The sequence below is a fragment of the Pavona decussata genome, unplaced genomic scaffold, assembly GCF_977016875.1.
Source record: "Pavona decussata unplaced genomic scaffold, jaPavDecu1.1 SCAFFOLD_67, whole genome shotgun sequence".
Classification (NCBI taxonomy): domain Eukaryota; kingdom Metazoa; phylum Cnidaria; class Anthozoa; order Scleractinia; family Agariciidae; genus Pavona; species Pavona decussata.
The window spans coordinates 2,384,069-2,394,712 of NW_028145486.1; the positions used below are offsets into that span (position 1 = coordinate 2,384,069).

The window sequence follows — 10,644 nt, forward strand, 5'->3', positions numbered from 1 at the left end:
ATTCTTTTGGTTCCACTTCAGTTTTCAGAGGCAATTAAGCTAAGGGGCTTTTATTCATCGTTCACAATGGTGATCAATTTTTTCTACTGCAAATGGTTTGAACCCAGGAGTCGCGTCATAAAAAGTAGGTACCGATTAACAGCCCATGGCGCTTATTCAATTTTGGGCCCATAAGGGTGGACGCTTTTATTTTCCCGACATTTTCAGCAAGTGAGGACTTTTTTCTAGAGAATAACAAAACAAGGGACATCAAGTTTATTTCTCTTCAACAAGGCAAAACAAAGCACAAAAGCTAACATGAACAAGCCATAAACAAAAGTTCACTGACTACCGTATCTAAAACCAATTTTTGAAATACAACGGACGCTCCTCTTACTTCACGCTGGGCTAGTACACAAATGTTTTTTGTTGGGAGGGGGTGGAGGTGGGCGCTTTTAATCTTTTTGGGCTTTCAAGGTGAGTGTGGCCTTGAGGAGAACTGTTTGTGGTGACATTTATCAATCAACCCTTTCACTCCCATGATCTGAATGATAATTCTCCTGGCTGACTGACATACATTTCTTTTAAATTTAGTTCAGAGAATTTGGTGTTACATCAAACAATATCACCCAGTTGATGATTTTCTTTATTCTCGTCACCTTCCTGGTTGACAATGTATGATAACTTCAGGAGAAATTACATTTTGATCACTTCTGGGAGTGAAAGGGTTAATTAGTCTTGGGATGTTTGAAAACCGTGACATCTGCTTCGTTTCTTTTATTAAGACAGATGTGCTAACGTAATATGTCAACTCTCAGTGTTGCTTTATGACCTACAAATCTCACGGTTTTTAAAATCTTTTTCGCGAATTGATAACCACAATAGGATATGTTGGAATCAGGTTTTTTAATCTTCCTTAAGTTGTGCTGGGGAAAAGTCGTCTTCATATACACCGAGGCAATGAGCGCAGAGTCGAATTGGCCAAACCTTGGAGTCAAGGGATGGATCAGCAAGAACGGGTAGGCACTCCCCATAAAAAGGACGAGGTCATAGGTTATGATTTGTCAGCTGTTCTAGTAAAGTCAACCTGAGATCAGGCTCTCTTTGTTTCTGTTGGTAAGCGATTCACACGAGAAATGCGGGGATCAGATAATTCAATTTTGTTTGAGGGGAAAGGTGGTTTGCCTGAGAATAGGTCAGCGACTCCTTACAGACTCTCCTTGTGGCATTTATTTTTCCCCTTCCTGCCATGAATTGTAACTAATAACCTCCTCAGAGAAAATAAGAGCCCTGCTAAAATTGAGCCAAATACTTAAGTTGTAAATGAATGCATGATAATTTGATTTAGTCTCAAGGTTCGTGCCTGATACTCGGCCACGATTCTGAGGACAGCGATTCCCGAGATCTCGGGAATATCTTAGTGCAATGCATTGCATATTGCAACTTTCAGCAATCTTAGTGGTTCCTGGCTTACAGGAGCACTGTCATGGCTATTTAGCTGTATTTTGGTAAAAACTGCTCGAATGTTTTGGCGAAAAACCTTTTTGCTAACATGAAATTGCTCTGAGAAAACCGGAAAGAAAATATGAAGGGATTTTCTCTAAGAAAGAACTAACTATATTAATTTTTAGCGACTTCCATCCTAGCCACCCGCATAGTGTTATTCAGATAGAAGAAAGATCCTCGCAGTTACTACGCAAATTAAGCAGTTGCGAAAAGAAAACCTGAAAAAAAATTTTTTCCTTGGTTAGTTAACCTTTACCTGGCAGCCTACGTGTTTATACAAAACCTTTTTAGTTACTTATATATTCAACCTCTCAGTAGCGTGTCCTACATTTTATTATTAACTCGTGAGAGATAAATTAAAAGTAGCTGCAACGGCTGGAAACAGGTCACATATTAGTGATTTCAAAAGTTTTTATTTTTTCATTTCTGTCCATTCTTTCTTTGTTCCTTTCCTCCTCATTCCTAGCATTTGCGATCAAAGTTAACAATTTCTTCCCACTTTTCGAAATGATTTTCTTAAAAACAGGTCTTGTTCCTGGTCCTTGTGAGTGAGTTGGCCATTACGTATGCAGCTGACACCCGCCTTTAATCACAGAAACCGTGGAAAAATGTGCCCTTCCGGGGTTGGGTTACACAGCTATAGTAGACAATGTAAGCTCTCTCATAGACCAACCCATGGCGCACTGACCCTTGTCTCCCGAGACAGACCGTTGACAATAATCACAGTGCCCCCAATTTGCACATTTAAATTAAGGTATCATTAATTTTTATCATTTTATTTATCCTGCGGAGTGCCTTGAGGACCCACCGCCATTTTGGATATTACCGCGTGGTAGTAGGCGCGTGAGTGCCCAAGAGCGGAGATTTGCAAAAATATTTATGGTATGGTTTACAGTCACGCAATAAACGACTTCCGCGTTCGAAACTAGTAGCTTATGAAAGCCATGTTCTAGTACGACAATCAACCACGAAGCGTTTCTCAAGCCCAAGAGCATTTGGACGTCCCCGTTCATCATTTTCAAATGAAAGACAGGTAATTAAGAGGCTATACTTAACCAGTTTGGGGGTTTTGTTGTGTAGATTAGCTGATTTCAATACTCTGAGAATCTGCTAAGACTGAAGGGTAATGAATACATTTTGGATTTATCATCGTCATCAGTTTACAAAACTGTTCAGTTTGGAATAAACTTACTCTGGTTTCTTCCATAACGTATTAATTTGTCACTCAGTATTTCCTTATCTATTTAAATTCTTACAAATTTGATTATTCAGCGTTGTTGTGATCTTTAAACGACGCCCAGAATTTCATGCGACACTCGGGATCAGCCACTGTTTACTTTACTGTGCTCGCTTTCCGCTCTGTTCAAAGACATTGAAGAATAATTTACTTTTTTTTTTAACTGTTTAAAACTTTTCTATTAACGGAGTTCGCAGGATGTCATTTTATCTACTGCCTTAAAAATTACGTTTCAGTTCGTCATCAAGAAGTCAGTGAATCGCGAGAAAGATCAGCCTTAAAAATTACGTTTCAGTTCGTTATCAAGAAGTCAGTGAATCTCGAGAAAGATCAGGGTCGGCTGGATTCCTCTTGACGAGAAACATACGTGACGTGTGAAACACGGTGAGCTATTGTACTTATTTTTATTTGCCTCCTCTACATTACGGTTGTTCCTGTCAACTTTAGCTACCGTTGAAGTCGTTTTATTTGAGCAGGAGCGATTTTAATAATTTTGGCTTTCTTGAGTTTCTTCGATCTTTTGTTATTCAAACTGGGAACGGCAAAGTCCATGACGTGTTACTTGTTGCAATTCAATGCCTTGTGGGACGGAAAGTGAGTCATGTTAGATTTTTTAACATAACAAGTGTACCATATTTGACGCGAATATTTGCTATTTAACGAATAATCGAAGTATGCATCACGAATGCTGACTCTTAATCCCTTAATTTATGGATTACCCGCAGAGAACGTAAAGAAGACAAATAACATTTTTTTCCTGACTTCGTGGACAATGGAAGGACAGCCCGCGCGCTAGGATGCGACCCCCTACTAAGTCTGACTTGCCAAGTTTATAGTTTCCAAATTAAATATAGCGTGAATCACTTTTTAATTAAAGACACGTGACGCGCACATGGCTTATATAGTTATAGATTTTTAATGAAAACTTCTTGAGAGCATACGGACTGTTTAAAAATATTGGGCGATCTCCTTTGGTATTTAGAGGTGTTAAACAGCGGTAGTGTACGCTTTGCTCTTCTGTTTCGTTGGAAGGATGAGCAACCGAGGCTACCTTCCACTACGTACTGCAGGTTTATCTTTCCAATATACACAATTGTGGAGTAGCCCATGCCCCACATATCGTTGAACGGCATTAGTTTAATTTATTGGCCGCTCGCCACAGTTTAGACAGCCTGTAGCTATCACTGTACAGGACTGGTGCCGAAATGTCACAGATGGAAAAACACGTTAACCTGTCAGAATTCATCTAGAAGTGAGGCTACTGTCAGAGGCCGGCTCATGATGGCACATCGGTGAAAACGATCAGCAGTTTTTTTTCCGATGCAGCTTAACGATAAGTATTAAAGTTGCTAAGTAGGATTCTGTACTTGAAGTGTTTACTCTTATTATTTTGTTTACATAGCAAATGTCTGCGTGGATGCCAAGTAGAGTTGGTGCTCATTTTTCATCCCACAACGCATATAGGTCCTCATACACGAGGGGACATGTCCGTTATAGAGTTAATGGGTCAGAACTGGTCACAGCCCCTGTCCCAAGAACAGTACGTGCGCAGTTTACACGAAGGGACAAAGAATTCAAACCCGTTTGAATTTGTGGGACAAGACTTAGGGAAAAAACTTTCGTCTTGAGTCTTGATGTTTTGACAGAAATGGGTAGTTCACATGATAGGAAAAGTCTTCGAGAGAAGTCCCTGTAACAAGACTTGTCCCCTTGTGTTTAGCGACCTTTAACAAGTTGGAAATGTGATGGCATGGTTACGAGAAAGATGTATTTTCAATTATCAGTTAGGGACACAGAACTACTTGCGAAAAAAAATCCCAATTCGGGCTTAACAGAAGTCGAACCAATAGCCTTCCTCCCACCAATCCAAATGCGTAAGCTCTACCACTGTGCTCCGGAGACATTCGTGACACCAGAGCCTTTCGGCTTGCCTACGTCAGTCACGCGCAAAAGAGAAGAGTTCTGGGGTCGAGAATTCTCCGGAGACTCCTGGGCAATCTCGTTCCCAGAGTCCTCGTTACCCTTGTCCAGCGGGTGTTTTTGACCACAGGTCTAATAGAACGCGGACTCTAGATTGACTCCTGGGAGCAAGCGACAGGCATCCTGCATAGGTTCGACTCCTGTTGAGACCTTTTTCCGTTCTGCCTGTGCCAGCGACTAAAAAATACATCTATAATTTGTTCACCAGGCTAAAGACACAAGTATTTCATTTTCCGTTAATGCGCACATGCCCCTCATGGACATTCAAATTCTAGTATGTGTCTAGGATGTTTCTCACATGAACCAGGGCATCCAAACTAGTAATGCTAGGGTTTGACTCCTGTTGGGATAACTTGGATTTTCTTTTTTGGAATATGCCTGTTTCACTAAGCGGAAAATACATATATCATCTTCATCTAGGCTAAAAACATAACATCACATTTTTTTTCATCATGCGTATAGTGTTAGAATTTGAATGTCGTCGGATTGGCATTTGCGCACTGAAAAAAATGTGATGACATGATAAAAGAAAAAAAGAAAAAAGATGTATTTTATTAGTCATCGACAAAGGTATACTTACGTTCCAACTGAAAACCGAAACTCTTGAAACTTGTGTTCAGTTCAATATGTTCTTCAGCTCTCAGCTCACTCCTGTCGCACAACTAGTGCGATGAATCGTGGGCGGAAGAGGAACAATGCTTTCTCCAAATTACACCTGATATCAGTATTGCTAGGGACTTGAAAAGCCTCGCGAACCCGCGCTAAAATAAAGTTACCTTTTACTATTCAGAAGAGTGGTGACTTTTGGGAATCAAGCTTTCTTCTAACGCAAAGGTTAAAAATATTTTCATTCTATACAGAATTTTAAAAATGGAGTACAAAGGAGAACAATTGAACTACTTTCGAATATGCTACATTGCCTTTAATCTGGTTCCGGAAGGATTACGAAAAATCTTCAAACGGGAATGGGATTTCCGTTACAACACTTACAAGACACGTTGGCATGGAGAGCGGAAAGATACTCCAAAGAATGGCTTAGACTTTTACAGGAACGAATCTCCAAAAAGTCACAGAAAGAATGCGCGATTTCTCTCAACAATATTGAATGGAAATACGGCGGAATGGGACTGCAGTTGTCTGTTTTTCGCCATCCTCTACTCAGATAGCATTAGTGCGTCCCTAAGTCCGGTCATCCAAAATGCTGTGGACGATCTCCGCCAGGTGAGAAACGACATTGCACACATTAGTGAGGCTGAGCTTAGTGAAACCGACTTTAGGAATTATGTAGACAGAGTCCTGTTTGCATTCAGTCGTTTGCGTCTTCCGTGTAGCGAGATCGAAGAGGTTAAGAATCAGACCACCTTTCCAACGGCAGAGGTCAACAGGATGAAGGTACAGGTTGATAATCTTAACGATGAATTGATCAAGGCGAAGTCTGATTTACAGGACGCTCGAAATGTAATACAGACGCAAAAAGAACGAGCTGAAGCCCTCAAAGAGGAGATTAACTCGAAAGTTGAGTCATTTTGTAACCTCACTTTCAAGCCTTCTCATGAGATCATCATACGTGGGAAAGATGTCACAAGGATCATGGAGAAAATGAAAGAGCTTAAAGACGTAAGCAGCGGACGTATCAGCACGATTTATTTATCAGGAATCCCTGGATGTGGAAAAAGTCAACTTGCTCGTCAACTGGGGAAAGAGTTCTTCAAAAGAAGATGGCGTCAAAGAGGCCCCAGTGGGCTAGTATTTGTTGCCACCCTGGATGCAGAGAGCCTTGAAACACTGGTTGACTCGTACCTTGCTCTTGCAAAGCAGCTCGGAATTACAGAATATGCTTTGACAAACTTAGCTATCGCGAAGTCTGAGAGGCCAAAGGAGACTCTCCAGCATCTGAAACTGTTCGTCATGTCCAAGACTAGAACTTTCAACGACTGGTTGATAATCGTCGATAACGTTGTTGACTTGTCCTTGGTCCATGGTTATGTGCCAGAAAATGGCAACAGAGAGTGGGGTAACGGTCAGGTGTTGGTCACGACTCAAGACACCAATTCCTTTCCTTTCAATGGTCCGTATACTTACCACGAGTCATTAAGCGAGAGAATGGTGCAAAGTGATGCAGTTGAGCTGTTAAGACAAGTTTCGAACATTGCCAATCAAGAACAGATCGGCGAGGTTGCTGAGGTTTTGGAGTACCAACCACTAGCGTTAGCAGCTGCGGCATTCTACGTCCAAACCATGGTCAGAAATGGCTCTCCCAGTTACAATTGGACAAATTACCTGGAAACATTACAAAAGGGCAGACGAGCGGCGACAGAAGGACCTCTCGCAGAGGGTAGCCTTTGTTATTCGAAAACAATGACGACCGCAATTGCAGTAGCATTGAACCGGACGTTTGAGACCGATGCAGTCCTTCTTGAAACATTCTCCTTTCTGAAATTATGTGCTTCAGAATCTCTTCCAATTCAAGCTGCCGTGGATTTTGTGTGCATTAGGACGGGGATAACTGAGGAGCTGGTTAGAGCGAGAGATCTTAAAATCGTCTTTCATTCTCTGTTCATGCGACGGAAAAAACCAGGCACTTATGAACATAAGGGTTCATGACATAGTGCACGAAGTTCTCCAGAAAATGAACCGTTTTGATCCTGAACAATTTACGGAGACATTGGAAGCCACTGCCGCAGCCATAAGGATTTTTAATTCTTTAATAGATAAAGAAATTTCCCTTTCATCACACGATGAGTATACCTATACACAATTAAGGACAATTGTGTCGCACTGCAAAGCCCTACTTGAGAACCCAAGTTGCAGTTCTGGACCAGAAGGTAACTTGATACGATTCATTCCTCGTCGAGCCGTCATTCGGTGGCTTTGTTCCACAGCCGATATCTGCTGCAAACTTTCCCATTTTTCACGCGCAAGGTTTTTTTAGCGGTTTTGCGTTGGACCTAGTTAAAGACGAGTGGGGCAAAGTGCAGGAGAATTCGGTGGCAGCGTACGTTTTTACAGTATATGGAAAGGTACTTTCAATGCAGTCTCAACCAGCACGATCGATTCCATACCATGAAAAAGCAATCAAAATTTTAGACGAAATTCAAGGTGAAGACAAACTGAGCATGTTAATGACAAACTATAACAGCCTCGGAAGAGTATATAGAACAATTGGGCAACATGACCAAGCTGAAAAATCCCTTGAAAAGGCAATCGACATTTGCATAAACATGAAACGAACAGACAATGTTCTCAGTGGTAGCAACGAGCTATAGCCACCTGGGGCTTGTTTATAATGACATGGGGAAGCACAAGAAAGCTAAAGAATTTCACATGAAGGCCCTCGATATCCGAGAAAAGGCTTTTGGCGAGAAACATGGTGATGTTGCTGCAAGCTACAACAATTTAGGTATTGCATTGTACAATGTTAAAGAGTACAAACAAGCAAAAAAATTCCATGAAAAAGCACTAGCAATTCGAAGAAGTATTTTTGGCGAGGAACATTGTGATGTAGCTGCAAGTTACAACAATTTAGCACTCGTAGCCTGTAGAAATGAACAGTACGATCAAGCTAAAGAATTACACGAAAATGCACTGAAAATTCGAAGAAAGATCTTCGAAGTAAAACATAGTGATGTCTCCGCAAGTTATAACAATCTGGGCGTTGTTTGCTACCGACTTGGAAAATACTCTGAAGCACTTGAAATGCACAAAAAGGGATTGGAGATTGCGCGCAGTCTTTTTGGCCAAACGTCTCTCATTGCCACCAACCTTGACAATTTAGCACGAATTTTTTTCAGCACTTGGGAAAGACACTGAAGAACGCGAGTGCAAAAGGGAGGTGTTGGAAATTAACAGCGAAAAACATCATCAGGTAGTTTGTGATTATGATCTTCAGGGAAATCCTTTAGACGACTCTGTTGATTACAAGCGGGCAAACGAATTTCACGAAGAGGTTCTGGCCGAAACAGAGGAATTTTTAAGCGATCTTGCGGATTCAGTTGATTTCTATTCAGACGTTGCCAACCCAATGGGCATTCCAGCAGCGGAATCAGGTATGATCCGAAATGCTGGAGCCATTTATTCCAGATCAGTAGGAAATTCTATAGGTGCCTCTATTGGCAAATCCGCTACCGGAACGTACTCAAATTTCGCACAGCATTTCTGGTTAAGTCCAGAATAGGCACTGGGATCCTTTGTATTGTGTCAAGGCATCTCGAAAAAAAACGACGCTTACTCAACTCCGTTGAAAGACGCGTTACTTTCGCACTGATCGAACTCAGAGGACTAAAGGAAAGAAAATTGCACCCATATGACAGGACACTACTGCCGGAAGAGTGCCGCCTCTTGGTGACTTAAGATGGCCGAAAAGCCAGCCTACCGTTCGTATCTCAGTGAATGAATGTCTAGTTTCATTTCAGTTACAGTGAACCCTCCACTAAACGAACGCGTTGATGACCAAATCGTTTTTTTCTCCCTGAATTCGAAAGGTTACGTGACTATTGTAAAGAAAGAATTTTAATTGTAAAGAAGAAACCACTGTAGTGTAATTTTGATGTTATACCTTAATGTACGTGCCATTAGTGACGAGTGATTTACAGCTATCCATTCTAAATTCTGGTCTTGTCGCGTGAGCTTGAGCCTTAAAATTTTGACACCGTTAAATAAAATAACTGTATTTATTATTCTACTATTATTTCATTCCACCAAATAAGGTCAAGAGAACGCGCAAAATATAAGACCCTAATACACTGCAGTGTCCCGGTTTGACCTGTTTACAACAGGGCGAATACGGGCAAAGACACTTCACTGGCTTTCTGTGTTGATAGACAGTTAATGCCGGGTGTATTTTAACACTCTTATCAGAAAAGAGAAGCCAAAAATAAGAAACTCTTTTTGTAGTAGAATAATATTCGATGGTTTTACATATAATACGCTCGGACATTTTGCTCATTGCTCGTATTTCTCGCAAAATATCCGCGCGTATTTTATGTAAAACCATCGAATAAGATATATGTATAATTGAACCTGCGTAGCAAGGTTTCCCTGGAGTTTTGTGGGTTTTTCGCTTTTAGATCGCGCGGAAATACCCGCGAAGACCAAGAAAAAGGAAAAGAAAATGAATCATTTTAAACTTTTTGACAAGCAAAATTCAGAATCCGTGGTGAGATGGAAAACGCAACATTTTCCTTTCTAAATTTTTAGAACTCGCAACAGAACCTGCTGCCAAACAATGATTATTGGACACGTAATTTTATATAAAAGTTACAGAAAATGGCAATAAAGTTGATTGTTGTGCTCGTTATTTGATCTGTCTATGTGTTTTCCTAACGACTCTATCGATCTCAGACTAGCGCGACTCCGCGGCTCAGCTTAAAAACGCATACGATGGCGGAACCCAGTCGCAACAAAACTTGGTTTTGACTGTAACTACAGCGAACTAGACATAAACCTCTCTCGATACTGCTTATCGGTCCTTTCACAAATGTGATGTCCTTGACCGCGACTGTTGACATATTTTATCTTGTATTAAAACTTTGCAGCTCACTAGCTCGCTATGAAAAGCGATTTGGAGGTTTCATTTAAAAAATTATTTCTTTAAAAATGGACAACCACCTTGAGTTTGTAACAAGACATGTTTCGATCGTTCAACGATCATCATCTATTTTCCTCGACATTAAACAATAAAAATGTTGATACCATTTTAGTAGATGGCGAAACGCTTCATCTTTTTTTTTTTTCGACATTTTCTTAAAAATTGCATTTTACCAGATGTTGAAACGACTTGAAATGTTTTCCTGAGCGGTGTCAAATCAACATTTAAACCAACTTATGAACAGAATTGTTCTTGGAAGGCACTTTCAAGCCCATTTACACTGTTTACGGTCCTGTACAAACTGATGATTTCAACATCCGGTTAACAACAAATATTGATAGAGTATTGAAGCAGT

At 40.7% G+C, this 10,644-nt stretch overlaps 1 protein-coding gene across 3 annotated transcripts; it reads left to right on the forward strand.

Annotated features, from left to right (window-relative positions):
* The first annotated feature begins 2,398 nt into the window (after positions 1 to 2,398).
* LOC146478047 (uncharacterized) lies at positions 2,399 to 9,998 on the forward strand. 3 transcript variants are annotated; one of them, XM_085112758.1, is made up of 4 exons: positions 2,399 to 2,518; positions 3,018 to 3,106; positions 3,448 to 4,408; positions 5,586 to 9,998. In XM_085112758.1, exons 3-4 carry the CDS (start codon positions 4,384 to 4,386, stop codon positions 7,304 to 7,306), a joined length of 1,746 nt encoding a protein of 581 aa, XP_084968884.1. In that variant the 5' UTR covers positions 2,399 to 2,518; positions 3,018 to 3,106; positions 3,448 to 4,383; the 3' UTR covers positions 7,307 to 9,998. The 3 variants fall into 3 exon arrangements, with proteins under 3 accessions (XP_084968884.1, XP_084968885.1, XP_084968886.1); XM_085112759.1 differs by lacking the exon at positions 3,448 to 4,408 and having other exon boundaries at positions 5,563 to 9,998; XM_085112760.1 differs by lacking the exons at positions 2,399 to 2,518; positions 3,018 to 3,106; positions 3,448 to 4,408 and having other exon boundaries at positions 5,768 to 5,923; positions 6,034 to 9,998.
* Positions 9,999 to 10,644: the final 646 nt, after the last annotated feature.